The following is a 16,079-nucleotide window of genomic DNA, read 5'->3' as shown; positions in this document are numbered from 1 at the left end:
ACCAACTGACCTCAGTTGGTTCCTCCCTGGGCTCTGACTAGACAATGTGCTCAGCCCCAGTGAGACCTCCCAGCGTACAGAGCTGGGCTGGACCAAATGCGGGATCTTGCTCTAGCCACTCGCCCACTTGTCCAGGTCAGATCTGCACCATCCATGCTCATTTTATGAAACTGCTTAAAAATAAATTCACTGTATTTGCTGGGATTTCAGTCCCAAACAACAAAGACATTAGATTCCAATTTTAAAATCAGGATTTATCAAGCAAATTCCCTTTGAGTCAGTAGCAGTTTTAGTTGAGTTAAAGAGTTCGGAGTCAGATTTAAATTCTAGCAGATGTCAAGGCAAAAAATCCTTTTGCTGCAGCAGTAAAATACAGGGAGAATGGAAATCCATTGCTGCTGTTTTACCAGGAGGCATTCCAGTTACAGTGCTGACACATGCCTCCCTGATTAACCTTGCCCCTCCTACCTGCCATGCTGTGTCTGGTGCCGGACTGTACTGTACCCATCCAAACCCATCACCTGGGAGTGTTTTGGGATGAGGAGAAAGTAGATTGGCTGGCATGTTAATGTGTTTAACACCTGACATATTTTGCATTATTCTAGAAGGCATTATTAGTTACTTAATAGCCACCATTATTCATTTCACCCTTTGTAGTCCTTAAAACCATTTCTTAAACTATTAACAACTGTTTCTCTTATGTCCTTGGAAGGGAATAAACAGTTCCCTTCGTGTTTTCTTAGCAATAATGCAGGAAACTGTGGCCTAGATGTATTTTTCATCTAAGTTTCCCAAATTCTCATTATTTCTTGATATATTAACCTACTGAGACAGAACTGGTGAAAGGGAGAATTAAGTAGAATCAGTCTTACTGACATGGTTTTTATGGAAATATTCTAAATATCTTCCTGCAACAAACATGTCATTTCTGACAGTTGTCCTAGCACAGATGAATTGCATTTCTGATGCAATAATTCCCAGGTGTGGATGAGGGCATTGATTGTGAACTTCTCACTGCTTCACCTGTTCTCTGCCCACCTCTTCATCTCCCCACCTGACTACTCAGATTCCCAGCACCTGAGAAACTTTTAACAGCTCCCATTTTTAAAAAGTGATCTTGTCAAAGAAATGTTTCCTTTTGTAATCTGCCTTGCTAGAATTTCTTCAGGATAATATATAGTGTTGAATTAGGGAGCCATTGAAATCCAGATATCCCATGAGCAATGAAAGTTGAGAGTGGCTTTTTTATACTACAGTAGACTTGAATCACTGCTCATTTCATGTGAAAGCATTGTAAGAGGATTCCCTCTGCTAAACACTGACTTACACAGTTGAATGAATATGGAAAAGACTGTCAATTAAACATAACAATAATTTTGATTTTTTTTTTTTAAGTGGCCTTACTTAAGTATTTGTGCAATAGGCTGAAATGATTACTTTCTGGTATGGTAAAAACATTTTAGAGGCATAAATTTAGAGTAGTCTCCTAAGCGATTGTTAGTGTCACAGCTCATGAGTAATGTAGTTGTCCTATTGCCATGCCCATAAAAGAGATATTGTGTGTCCCACTGTCCTACAGTATTCATTATGCTCTCTTAGTTCATAGTCAATATTTTCATATCCTTTTAGTCCAAGGCATTCCTGATGGTGTGAGCAGAAATCTGGTACCTTGGGAATCAAATCCAATTATCTGTATGGCAGGGTAAAGTTATATATTATTATCAGTGGGATAAATGCATTCAACAGACTTGTACCCAAATAATTTCTCTCAGGATTAATTGTGATTGAATTCAGGTTCTTACTTCAGATCCAAATCAATTATTGGCAGGATTGTCAGATCTTGCAGTTTTATCACAAATCTCATGATAATTGATGTTTTTCTGTGATCTCTGAGCTGCTAGGATCGAATGATGATACAGGATTCTTGGCTTTCATTTCATTTTATTTAAAAGAGAATAGGTTTTGAGCCTCCCGGAGAAGAGGTTGCAGATGTGATAAAGTCACACCTTGAAGACTCAAAAACCTCAAGGCAAATAATAAAAACATCTTGTAATTCATTGTCTGAATCTTAATATTTTACATTGGTCTCACAGTTTTATACTTATGGTTCTGAAGTGTACTTTACAATTCCAAGTATGAAAATGTAGACACAAAAGAGCACTGTCACCATTTCTGTATCATTAAAAACTTTTTAAATCCTCTTGCATAATTAAATGATGACTTAGCATCTTGTAAATGTCTTTACTTTCCATAAAGATTTTCTTCTCTGTTTAGCAATCATAGTTTTGTTTTGCCTGGCTTAAAGTAGCCTGGCTAAAGTAGAAATACTGCTACCAGCAGTTTCTGATACAGCTTCAGTGCTGGGGATTTAAACAAACAGTATAGAAAGGCCTGGGAATTAATTTTGTCAAGTTAAGTGTTGAGATGAGGCTACACATAGATAGCTGTGTGTGATATCTCCATGCAAATAAATTCTTGGCTTCATCGGCAGGATTTTAAACTTTTAGGATCAATGTAGGTGTTTAAAAGCAAGTATATGTACCACAGTGTATTCTCTGTATAACTGAAGTAAAGGTTTGTTGTGTTACTTGTTGTATTGGCTGATAATGAAGTTGCTAATTTAAGAACAAGAAGGAACTTCACTGGATTTAGATCCATTTCAGTATATGGGTCTTACCTGAACTACAAAGCAGTTCTGCAATTGCTTCATAGCTCTTCGGGGCATGAAAAGCATGTTTTACCACTTCTAGGTTTCTCATACCTCAGTGGGTTTCAGATTGCCATGTTTGTGTTGCCTTGAGCCCTGCAAGGCAGCAGCAAAAAGCAGGAGAGGCAGTAGTGTGGTTTCAGGCCATGTGCCCTGTGCTTTGTTGGCCCTTGGTAGGTCAGAAGAGCAATAGGATGAGGTGCTCGGTGCTTGCAGTTCCATGTGGAGCCTCCCAGGTCTACCTGGCCCACAGAATGGGGGCATGAGTATGCTCAGGAAATATTTAATGTTGAGAAAAATGAACTGCCAAACTCTTAACAGGTTCTTACTGAACACGTGCAAACTGGAACTTGGCAGAGGTCTTCGGAGTGACCAAATTTGGGCAAATTTTCACAGGGATGACATAGTGTATATTCTTGACATCAAGGCTAAACACTGCAAAATTTCAAACCCTTGCTTAAAAGTGTGGAGGGTCTGGAGCATCTCATGTGAGCAGAAATAAGAATCCTTTTCTAACACAGGCAAAGTCAGTCCCCTTTCCCCTTCCTCTCATTCTGGACCTTTTACCTCAAAATTCATCAAGTTCAGCCTTAGGCAGATACCTGGTATGGAAAGTTTCACTCTGAACAGCTTGTCTGATAAGGCCATGAGAAAGTGAGAGCAAAGTCCTGGACCATTAAGTGTCAGGCAGCTTCCTATATAGACCTAAATTATTTGTGTTCAGCAGGTCACCTTGGTCACCCCATAGATATCAGAGGGTTACTCAAGTGAGTAATGGGAGTGGGTTTACCCTGTCCGTTAGGAACAGTAACAGTGTTTTATTGCAGGCACTGCTAACTTAATTTTACTTGATAACTAAGGCCTGTGAAATTAAATTCTCTCTGCTTCAGTTGAATATCATGATTAGGAGATCATTTCAGTGTAGGTCACTAATTTTGACAGGGCTTGGCACTCACGTTGTGGCAGAGTTGCTGGGAAGCAGGGAGCAGAAAGCTCATGGGGCTAAGGTCTGCTGCTGTTGACTGTCGTCAAAAGAGTTGACAGAACGAATCGGAGTTAATCATGGAGCAAACATGGCAGTGGTTCTGGGATATATTGTATAATCCTGTCATTCTTTGTAAATTGACCCAGGATTCCAAGTTAATGTTACTGAACTTAAATTTTTTTTTTTTACTTTAACTGCTAATATTGACATTTCAGAGCAATCGCCCATTAGATAATAGAGACTTGTGATGAAGGGGATAATCAGTTTAGCAATTCCACTTGCTGGCAACTTCTAGAAGTCCTGAAAAGGTCGTGGTCTCTGAAGATGTCTACCACAGAGTATTTGTCTTACACACTTGTACACTACTCCTGTCCTGGACAGTGCTGTTCTTCCTTTTCTCATATTATGGCCAGATTTAAAAAACAATGAAAGCACAAAACACTAAAATGACCCAAACTGGCTCTCTGCAAGTAAAATATTCACTGACTGGCTATTTCACATCCCAGCACTTTTCAGGGTTAGAATGAAGCACCATGTGCCTTGTTCAGAAGCTAGAAATTTTGTTCCTTCAATGGGATAAAATGAACAGCTGAAATACATACAAAGCAGCATACAAAATTGGTCTTTGAAAATATCTGCCCCTCCTCTCACTGCAGGGCTGTGAAACATCAAACCTTAAATTTATGCCTCTTACAAATATGAATGCTGTTTTTGCTGGGAGCTGAATTTGATGAGGGGAGTACTATAAGCAGAGAAATCACAAGACAAGGGGGTGAAAAAAGCAAATGCTTTTATAAGTGATTAAGTAAACGCTGATTTAATTTTTTTTTAAGTGCTCAGTTTGTAAACATTGTATTCCCATCAGAGGTGGATTTGTAGGCAGAGAGCAGAGGACGTGGGAGAAGTGAACTGCCAGAGCTGCACATACAGGTAACGTGTGTGCAGTCCTTTGCCTGGATGGCAGATTCCTTGGAGAAGACAGATACGTTGCCAGCTTACTGTTATCATTCTGATAATTGGGGCTGTAGAGAGGGCTCTGCTGGTCTAACAAGCATTATTTTTGTGTGAGCTATGTAAAAGTTCACTCTTGGGTTATCAGCAATCAGTTACCATGAAGCAGCAAAATAAGAGCAAATCCCTCTCCAACTCCAGAGCGTTCACTGTGGCTTTGACCAAAATGCATTCACCAGTCATTCATGTTGGTGGTTTCTTTGCAGAGTTAAATCTTGTCTGTAAAGCTACCAAAGATCTGGGATTGAGGAACCAGGACAGCTGGGGTGGTGCAGGGTGCCCTTCTTTCCTGTCCATTTGTTGTCTAGAAGCAAGGTTTTTTCATGAAGGATTAAGAAGCTGGGAATGGAGAGAGCTGTGGTATCCTGGCAGCACATCCCGCTCTTGAACAGGGGAGTTTGAAGCACGGCCAGACTGCTAGTGAATAAAATTCTGCCATCTGTGATGGCAAAGAATTGTGAGACAGAATCGAGGTAATAAGAATGTTTGTAAATGCAACCATATAGACCAAATCTCAGGAAGCTGAACCTGCAGCAGAGCAAGGGCAGGTGCATGGAACAGAAGTACTTTCCATCATTCTGCCATGTGCTAGCCAAAGGATTCCTATAGACTGCATTTAAGTTCACACTTTGCTATCCGCATTTTTCAAGCCATTCACCAGCATTTTGACTGACTGCTTGGCTTCACTCAAATATCGTCATTGGCTTTTGAGGGCCCTTGCGTGCATTTTGTGTGTTATGGAGACAGGTCTCCAGACTATATGCCTTGCACTCCAGATAACAGTGGTTCATACAGCAGCTAGAAGGGTGTTTTATGAGCACCTTTAAATAGGATGTGCCAACTCTGATAAAGTACCCTTTTATTAGTCATATTACAGTCCATTTTCCCGATTTCCTGAAGCTGAGGAAGATGAGCTTCTCCCAGTTCCAGTGTGTGGGCTTGCAGCTTTTACTGCTTTGTACAAAGGCAACAGAGTGGGCAGCCAGTGCCTGTGATAATTTGCGTAGTGAGTAAATCTTCATCAAAGCCATACAGGGACACTCCTGTAATTCACTCATCACTCAAAAGACACATTCTGTTGTGCCTTAAGTACATGTGTGCAACAGAGTCTACACAACTAGTTTAAAATGGTTAGTGTCAGTGTAGTCGTTCAAGTTGATGGATCCAATAGCAAGTTTCAGAATTATTCAGAATTGTCCCAAGTGATTTATTTCTGAGATTCCTAGGGTGTAGTGCACACAGTTGCAGAAAAGGCTTGAAGCAGCAGATCAGGATAAGACTGCAAGTGATATGGCCAGTCACTGGGAAAAGCACAGAGGGAAGAGGTAGTGCAACTCCCATTTGAGAAGTAATGAAACATTTAGAACCAGTGAACAATTTAGAGGAATATGTAATGGTACCTGCATTTATTTAAGTAAATTGCTGAATTTGTAGTGTGTATTTTACAGCTGTGGAAAGCTCCTCTTGCACCAAATTGTACTATAATACACTGGTGTAAATCTTTTGATGTAGGAAGAACTTCTCCAAGCCATATTATCAGTATGATCAAGTGCAGAACTTGATTTGCTTAGTACAATTACTGCAGTTAATTACATCCAGATTCATAATTACAAATAACTTGTATTAAATTATACTAGAAGAGGAACATGTTTTTGCAATTCATGATGGTACGCAGAAGAAGCACAGAACATGTACATCTGATTCTTCAGTTACAAGCCAACTTTCTCTCCTAGAGTGAATAGTCCCTGAATTACATTTACATGACCTTGGGCTGCGGATCCACATGCTCCCTGATGTAAGCATAGCTACCCAAATCACGTTTCCCTTGAGAGAAGATTATTTTGTGCTATATCAATCTGGTCCATGCAGAACTTGGAAAAAGCATCAGATGTTTAGGCATTGCAAATCCTTTTGCCATAGGCAAGGTTACTAATTAAAAAGCGTCAGCATACAGAAGCACCAGATGCAGCCCAACCAAGGATGAATGTCAAGAAATTGGCGAGGAAAAGGGAAAAAGCAAGAAAGAGGTTAGGAAGAGATCAGATGTTTTTTTTCACAGAATGTTCCCTTTCTTTCCACTCATCATTTCTTCCCAACCACTTTGGTGGTATCTGACAACACTACTTCTTGCAGCAGGGTGTCTCATCAGTTGTATCTTACCATGGAAGTTGCATATTGTGGCATTTCATATGTAGTGTCTGGTCATATCCCATCTTGTCACATTTTATTAGGTATGCTGTCATTGTGTGACACTTTGCTGGTGGCATGCGGTCACATTACAGCTCATCATTACATACATTGTTTTCTATGTTTCTGTTGACATTTCCATGAGACCTTGAATGTGACTTTGGAAAATGTTGTTGAAATATGCTTCCAATTTATAACAACCATCAATTCTTTCACTTGAAACGGCACTGGATGCATTCTAAGTGTGAATAAACATCAGCTGATGAAGGTTAATTATGCTGAAAAGTTTTATTATCTCCACCATGTTGGTGCGGGGAAATCAAGGTAGAAAAGGCAATTTCCTAAAGGCTGTGCAGTGAAGCCGGATTCACAACAGCACTTGAACAGGTACTTAAACATAAGCACAGGCTGAAGTCCTGCCATAAATTAACCTGAACTTGGGATCTGTGTGACTTCCTAATGCATATTATGAAAAAGCTAGATGTTACTGCTCAGAACAGGTTTGTATAAGCCTGGCATAGCAGCAGAGGAAAATAGGGTTGATGGACATCTCTCTCTGGAGCAATTCTGTTTGGTTTTTTTCTCAACCTGCCCTTGGTTCTCTGCACACTTATGTTACAACTCATGGAGTGGAAGCAGTGCAAATCAAGTGGGAAAAGAGGGTCCCTATATTTCACTGAATTCTTCTGCATTCTGCTCTAGCCTTCATTGCTGTGATAGATGTTCACTTTACTGAGTTGGCATGAGCATCCTTTTGGGGCCTGTTCTGCAACACATGACACTTCTTTGACATAGTAAAGGGATAGAACATATACCCTGGAAAGTTGCTTGTTTTCATTAACATCCTTGTTTTGAACAACTAGCAAAAATGTTGTACAACGGTAATTCTCATGGATTCAACTGACTGGTTCTTTGCTTTTCACTGGTCTCATTACTCAGTGTTTTTAAACTGGTTTTGAGGGAATTAAAACTCATCTCTGCCATTTGCAAATAGCAGTGTATAAACACTGGGTGTTTAATAGTTATTCCAAACACGCAGGCAAGATTTTCTTAGCAATCTCTTTAGGTTTTAGATTTTGTTTAAAGTGGTCCCTTACTCTAAGCCAGAAGCATTAATTTCTAGGTAACAGGCACAGATGTCCTTCAAACCTCCAGTAAGTGGTCTCATTAAGTACTTGAGTAAAATGAAGAGTATTGCATCAGATGAAATAGCTGGGAATAAAGAGCTGTATTGTCTCTTGGATGGAGGGAAACTGCCTGTGTTTTATATCCAAGAAAGACGCAGAAGTTGTTACAATGCATGAGAGGTGCCAGATGCTCCCCCAAAAGAGGCGGGGGGGGGAAGATGTAATTCTTCTTTTCCACTGGTCTAGTAATCAGAAGAGAATTGTTTTTCTTGTTTAAAGCCATGGTTACCTTGATAAATAAAGCCTCAATTTTGCCCCCTCTGTGGACCTTCAGCATGGACGTTTTAGGGCTAGGTATTTGCCTTAGACTTCTGTGTAGCTGACGATAACATTTTTAGACGTAGTTTGCATGAGTCAGATTTGTGGCTGGATCTCTCTGATGGACTTAATTCAGGTTTTACCACTAATGCATTAGTATTTCCATATCCAATTAATCATACCAAAGCATAGATCAATTTGAAGGAAGCACAAAATTATTTTTATGTTATTTCTTCATTGTTTTCCAGGATTCAGGATTCTGTATCTTTGGTTTAGTACATGTCAAGTAATACAATGCAGAGATTATCTCCTTTTCTGGACATGTGCATCACTGGCAAACTTAGTAAAAGTCACCACAGCTGGATGTGGAAATATTGTGTTAGTATTTGAAATGTCTGCATGCATCTACATACGTCCCCTGTACAAGGATCAAGTGATACATAAGCAGTAGTTTGGAGTATGTATGTGAATGGGACAGGTGCTCACAAATTTTGCCTGTGCTAAGAATAAAAGAAGAAAGTCAGTTTCTGCAAATATGAGATAAAAGTTGTCCTGTGTAATATGTCAAATTTCAATGAAAAATTGAAACGGTTCACTCAGTCTAAGCTAGCTGGCTGTTTAGAGTAGGTCACAGCATGAATTAGGAAATGCACAAGGTGTCTGGTGATTTGGGGTTTTAATAGTCAAGATTTTTTTAAATCAGTTGAATAGTTGCATTGGAATTAAACCAAGCCTTAATAGGGACTATTTTCCTGAGACAAAGAGGATGTGATTTCTATTTTATGATTAACAGCTCTTCTGACTCTGGTGTTGCAGTGACAAGGAGTTCATCTTTTCATTGCTGTGGCATTCACAAGTGGGGCTTGGTAGTAATTTATTTCAGGTGGTTAGTTGTAGCACATAACCTAGGAGGTTTTTGAATTGGGTTCCTATTGTAAATTGTTCCTGAAAGATTTTCCTAATCTTATTAATATTGACTGATTTTTGGTATTAGGATTTCCCAGGGATTGGTGGAGTCTAAAGGATTAAAGGCCTCTGAGTCAAGGATGACCTAGATTCTGATAGATTTTATTATGCAAATCCTTACAATCAGAGGTCATTAATGAAAACATCTGAAGCTAATATGAGTTAATATATTTGAGTGCTCTCTGAAATTAATGAGTGTTTTGGTTCCAGGTGAGTACAGTACAGTTTATGTTTAAGTATTTCAAAACTGCTTTGATTTAGAAGCATACTCAAAAAGTGACTTAGGATCTTAAATGTCCAAATCCTTTTGGAGGCACTTTTTAAAGCAGGGTTTTCCTCTGAAGTCACAGTGGGGGATCGGACACTTTCTCCTCTGCCATTTCTAACATGATAATTTCAAGAAAACAGCAGATTCCTAACAATAAAGCAAGTTCTCGATTTCACTTTCATTTTTGTAAAGGAAATTCCCTGCTCTTTTTTTGTTATCCTAAGTGGAAAAATGAAATATGACAAAGAACAGCAAGAAATTACGAAACTACTGGCTTTCCCAACTCGAAACAGAAGGGTGATTTATATTCATGGCCATTTTTCTCTTCTATATTTACAAAGTGCTCTATTACTTGAAGATCTGATAAGCAGAGAAGGTAATATTCCCGAATAACCTAGTCCTCGCCTGTTATAGCCCAGCTGTCCCTACTGTTTGAGTGGGTGCAGAGATCAGATCAAAACCAGGAAGAGTCTGAATGTAATTCGTATATAAAGGCATTAATGCATTTTCCTTTATGGTGGCTTCCCAAAGTTCAGCACCTGGACCTCAGGCCACAAATGAAAAAGCTCTCTATTTGGTTCTTTAAATATGTTTTCATTCTTTCATATATTTCACAAGCCTGACTACTTAATTATATTTGTTTCTTTTATTAATAGTTGCCTTTTTATGTCATGCCTTTCTCCTGAGAATGTGAAAATATGTAAATAACCTGAGCAAAGACATTCCACTTTAGGCCAGTAGTAGGGTAGGCCATTATGATTATGCTATTTATGAATAAACAGAGGCGTTTACCCAAAATATTCAAAGCTGACTCTGAAAATCTAACTGAAAAGCCTTCAAATTAAGCATATGTTTTAAAGCTTGTTTTTGTAAGTCTGTCAAGCAATGAGTCAGTAGCAGAGGTGGGGACAGAACACAGGGAACTCTCCCTTTTCTATCACAAGTAGTGCTGGGACAGGTTCTGATTTTGATTACTTTGGTTTAGATCAGTGTTATATCCTTAAAGTGAGTAGCGTATGTATATTATAACATTCGATGACTGGCCTTAGGTTTGGACCCTAATTATGAGAAGCCTTGTCAGCTGGTGCTTAAGACATCCCTCTCCTCCTCTCATTTTACGTGGACACGCAGAATTCGCAATCTCAGAACAAATCCCATAGGATGGGGATCCAGTGTGCCTCGATTTGAACAGAAACATTTTTACCAGTGTCGTGGTTTAGCCCCAGCCAGCAGCTAAGCACCGCGCAGCCGCTCGCTCACTCCCCCCCGGTGGGATGGGGGAGGGAATCGGAAGAGCAAAAGTAAGAAAACTCATGGGTTGAGATAAGAACAGTTTAATAGGGAAAGCAAAAGCCGCGCACACGAGCAAAGCAAAGCAAGGAATTCCTTCACTGCTTCACATCGGCAGGCAGGTGTTCAGCCATCTCCAGGAAAGCAGGGCTCCATCACACGTAATGGTTACTTGGGAAGACAAATGCTGGGGCTAAACCACGACAACCAGTTCTTTTGCCACCCCCATACAACATCTGTCATTTGCTTCATGTGTACCTCTAGTTCCCCTTGAGACAAACTGCTTTGCGGCTCCCTGGAACGGCAGGTAGAAGTGCAGCTGCGCTGCTGCCAGCACCGCATCCTTTGCCATTTCCCAGCGTACTGCTGCAATGTGTTGTTTTGCGCTCCTGTACTTCTCTCCTACCTTGCAGAATATACCAGCACAATGTGGGTTAATGGGGCAGGCATGGCACAGAAAATAGTCTCTCTGGTGGAGTCATTAGGATTTGCTGGCAGACTGCCAGCTCGGTGCAATTTTACACTCACTTTTCAGAGCAAGCTTAAAGGAGAAACCTCCGTTCGCTTTAAGCCTTTACAGCCAACGAGAGGCTGCTGGGGCTTGCCTGCCACTGTCCAGATCTCTGATGAACAGCTGGCTGGAAATTCTCATCTAAGCGCTTACTCAAATGATTTTTTGTTGTTGTTGTTTTGAAATTGGTAGTCAAGACTATTTAAAATGAATGGATCTGCATGGGATTGATTAGTGATATTGCTGTGTTTGGATTTTCCCAAAGCCTATGTTTGGATTTTCCCAAAGTTAAAAAGCAGAGTCTGAGGTGCATTTTGAGGAGGGGGGTAAGTGGGAGAAACCCACAAAAAAAAAAAAAAACAAAGCAAAAACACCCCACAAACCCCAAACCCTCCACAAAATGTTCTGCCTGGGAAGGCATAGCTGAGCAGGCACAGCTAGACTTCTGCCAGTACCATACATACATTCCAAAGATTTTAGGTCTGTTCTGCAACAGGCTTCAGCTGCATGTAAAATTAATAGCAGCTGATAGCACACAGCTCCTGAAAGGGTTAGGTTATCATAGCTGTAGGGCATTGTAATTTGTTACTTGTGTAAAGAGTTAATCAGAATAATATAATTAGTTATTGTAATATAATAAACTGAAATGCAAGTTAATTTTGGAAAAAAATTACCTGATATTATATTTATTTTACTTTGCTGCTTAAAATGGAATTGCATCAACCAGAATCAGTAACCAATGTATCTTTTTGTTTTTAGAAACTTTAGGTCAGTTTTCATGTGAAACATGCAGCACTAGTTAATGCTTACTGATCTGGAATTAGAGAGCAAAAGGGTTAAATCTCAATCCCTCTCTGATTTATATTTCCCTCCCCTCCTTCCCAGCTGTGGACATGGATGGAAGATCTGCAGAAGGAGCTCTTAGAGGATGTCTGTGCTGACTCTGTGGATGCAGTTCAGGAGCTTATCAAGCAGTTTCAGCAGCAACAAACGGCCACCTTGGATGCTACCCTCAATGTTATTAAAGAAGGGGAAGATCTAATCCAACAGCTCAGGTAAGCATCCACCTGGAGGACAGGTGTTGAGAAATCTGATGTATGCTGTGGTTTAGGTGTGCATAAATAAGGAACTGTGAGTTAGGATTAATTGGGAGAGTTTATTAATTTTTTGCTTATTTATGATTCTTCAGATTCTTTCAGTATTTTATTGAAATTGTAAGGAGTGATTTGTGGACTGATTAGAGTAGTCTGTGGATCAGCATGGGTTCCTGTTTGAGGGAGTGATTATTTATAGGCACAGTGAAGTGAATTGAAACAAATGTGTTTCAGGTGAATATTTTTAGTTGGTATTTATAGAAGATTGTTAAATGGTTGTGAGCCGAGGCCTCATGATTTATAAGGTTACTCCTGATGTGGGAGAAGCGTATTCCTCTTAATAAAATATACACGTGTCTAACAATCTTCACTCTTTCATTTTGCATGCAGCACCCTTCTATTTATCTTTGTCCATGTGGGCTTTATTCATACTGTCAAAGAGGGTCTTATACTGCCAGTTCTACTTACATTATGAATTAAACCAGCTCATTTTACCTGATTTAAAATACATGAAGAGACTGGCTCCAAGAAGTTGGGGTTTCTTTGCTTTCTCAGTCTGTAAGTGTAGTAGAACGAATGCAGAGTAAGCTTACACAAAACTTGTAGTTGTGAGATCTCTCTCATTTGTTCTTATTTACAGTGATTTTCTGTGGCTTTAACTTTGACAGCAGTGGAGTTTTCCTGCCTTTTAGTGATGTTACTGGGCTCAGAACCAAGTCCAATACATCACTTATTCTTTTGATCTTTGTATTGTTACACATTGCCCTTATCTACACATACATAGTGTGTACATTCTGTATACATAATATGCAAATCTACCAGGTCTTATGCATTTTACCAGAGACTGTCCCAGAGAGTTATGTCATCCTCCTCACCCTGAGCTTTTTCTAATCTGATGCATTCAGTTCTCACATGAGAAGTGCAGAAAACCATGAGCCACAATAGGAAAAGCCTAAGGTGCTCTAAAGCAGAGTAGATAATGAAGGGCCCTGGTGGAGTTCTGCCCTTAAGAGCCCTCCTGGAGTCTCTGAGTCTTGTACTACAGCCACGTGCTGAGCTTTCCTCTACTTTTTCATATCACCCTGGCTGCAGAGTCTTCTCCACTGGGTCAGAAAAACAAAAAGAGAGATTTAAAAGGTCCTCTCTGGGTTTTGATTGTCATTTAGTCCTAGGCCTGTGTAAATTCCTAGTCTTGCTGTATGTGGCTTGTCTGCACCACAGGGGGAGAGCGAGGGACCCGAGCTGTGGTATTGCTTGCCAAGATCAGAGTTGGAAAGGAAGGATCAGGAGTAGACATAGCTAGGCTCCATCCATCCATTCATCTCTGCTGATGAGATAAGTAGGAAGGAAACATGCTGTGTTCAGTATTGAGCTGCCAGAAGGAGGGAGTTTTAGATAAGAATGTAAGTATGGCCAGCCACAACAGGTCAGTCAAAGGTCTGCATGGTAACTTCCCTTTATGCAAAGAAACTTTTTGCAAAGTTTAGGGCATTTCTATGAGGTCACCAAAATGGCAGCGAAATTCTGGACTAAAGATTTTTATTGCACCTATCGGCATAATATCATTTCGTTATGAACACCCATGGAGAAGAGTCTGAAAGGTATGCTGTGTAAGCCCATCAGGTGGAGTGTGGAGTGGTTTGTGGGGCTGCAGAAAGTGTCTGTATTGAAGGAGTCCTGGTGCTGGCTGTGGGATTGGCCTAAAGGTTTTGCCTGCACCTGGGTCAGTAGGAAAGTAGCATGTGGAGTTGGAGAGTGGCCAGGGCGATATTTGGAGCCAAGAAGTCAGTGGAGCATCAGTATGAATAGCAGTTATTGGAGAAAGGCTGGTGTAGTGGCTGCAAGGTCATGCAGGGGAAGAGGTGAACTGGGAGATGGTGTGTGGGACTTCAGCATTTTTTAATGTAAACTTAGTCAATCCTTAGTTTCAGTCTTTGACAAGTAAGGGTGGCCTCAGGTTTGAGACTTTTTTTGGAATTGGTGTCATGCCTAAACATTTGTGAAATGCCAAGACAGGTTTTGTGGCAGCTGTATTTAACAAAAAAATGTTGATTTTTGGGGTCTGGCTTGTACTCTGGGCAGTGAGCAAGGTGGAACAGAGTGAACATATTTGTGCGAAGTGATCCCCTGCTTCTGGTAAAGTTCAGACCAAACACACAGAGAACAGTTGTCTGAAGGACAGAAGCCCTGAACGCAAGCAAAGATTTGCAGAGCTGAACTGTCAAGACGATCTCTGATTCCAGTGTTGGTTTTGAGTGCTCTAACTGCAAAGCCTGTAATGCAATCCTGGACTCTTTCAAAAAGTGAAGCAGAACTGCGTAAGAAAAACATGAAACTACCTCTGTGTGTCCCCACTCTAACAGCTTTTGCAGCTGCTGGCAAAAGTAAAGAACACACAGATAAAGGAAAGGAGGAAAAATCAGAATTGCTGCAATCTTTCCTTAACACAGCATCGCATTTCACGGTGTGGATCACCTTGTACCTGCCATGAAGAATAGCTGAAAATTGCAAACATACTACAATCAACAGAATGAAATACACTGCTCTTATCAAGCATGTCATAGCACGGGTTAAAACCCATGAAAGTAATGGGGCTTTGAAAAATTTTATGTTTCTTGTCCTTATCTCTGAGAGAACAGATACTGGTTTAGAGAAGATCATTTGTGTAATAGCACTCTGCGTCTCCTCCAGATAGCTTAGGAAAAGCTCAGCTGCCTGAACTAGTTACATACAATGCCTGAGACTGCTCTTCGCAGAAGGTCTTCAGGGCCTTCAGTGACTCTGCATCAGGAGATAGCTATCAGGAATAAAACAGGCCTGGCTAGCAACACTGTACATGTTATGGTTAGCATTGGAAACACTTTTTTCACTCTTCCTTATCAGTGTTTTACTGAGGTGATCATTGTTCTCAGCAGTCAACATGAAGCAAATCTTTTGAACTGCATTTCTAGGGGTGCTGCTGGGGGCAATATTTCTGCACATCTGTGAAAGGCAAAACAATGACTTGCTCCAGTGAGATGTGAAAGAACAGCAATGTTGGGGGCAAAAAAAAGACAGTGAAGAGTTATGTATCTTGCCTGCTTTACAGTAGTTCACCATATGAGCTTTTGATAATGGGTATGTTTCACTAAGCTTTTTCCCAGTTAAAGCACTGAAAGTGGTTTCAGGAGCACAGCATTCATTCTGAACAAACTCAAAGCAATGCACTAAGACTAATTTTATGTTCCCCAAAGTTTATTTTGTATTTTTTTCCAATAATTTCCCTGCATTTTATAACTCTAATTTGTAACCTTTCAGAGACTAGTAAGGATCTTTTATTAATTCTTTCTCATCACCAGACAGAGCAAGAAATCTTGTGGTGGAAGCATCTGATCTCAGAAATTTCTTTTTCTGGAAGGAGATCTTTCTCAAACCAGACTATATAGAGATTGGCAAGGCCTTATCTGAGGAGACTGTGGAAAAAATACCAGATTATTACTCTTCAATTTTTGTATTGCGTCAGCCACTGAAATGCAAGTGTGGCTTCATTTGAAGAGTGAAATGTTTAATGAAAAATAATTTCTAAAATCAAGTGTGTCTTTACATCCCATGACAGATTATTCAACACCAGTCTTG

General features: G+C 40.2%; 1 protein-coding gene across 12 annotated transcripts in view; it reads left to right on the top strand.

The window, feature by feature from the left end:
• The window catches only part of KALRN (kalirin RhoGEF kinase), a 534,671-nt gene that overhangs the window by 311,260 nt on the left and 207,332 nt on the right, over positions 1-16,079 (top strand). For all 12 annotated transcript variants that reach the window (XR_012044472.1, XR_012044473.1, XM_072875252.1 and 9 more), the window contains one exon: positions 12,256-12,425. Coding sequence is in view for 10 of the 12 variants with exons in the window: in XM_072875252.1 (XP_072731353.1) it covers positions 12,256-12,425 (170 nt within the window). In the remaining 2 variants the exon portion in view is untranslated. The remainder of the gene's footprint in view (positions 1-12,255; positions 12,426-16,079) is intronic.

The sequence above is a fragment of the Ciconia boyciana genome, chromosome 10, assembly GCF_034638445.1.
Source record: "Ciconia boyciana chromosome 10, ASM3463844v1, whole genome shotgun sequence".
In the NCBI taxonomy this organism is placed as follows: Eukaryota; Metazoa; Chordata; class Aves; order Ciconiiformes; family Ciconiidae; genus Ciconia; species Ciconia boyciana.
This window is presented reverse-complemented; position numbering and strand designations above follow the sequence as displayed.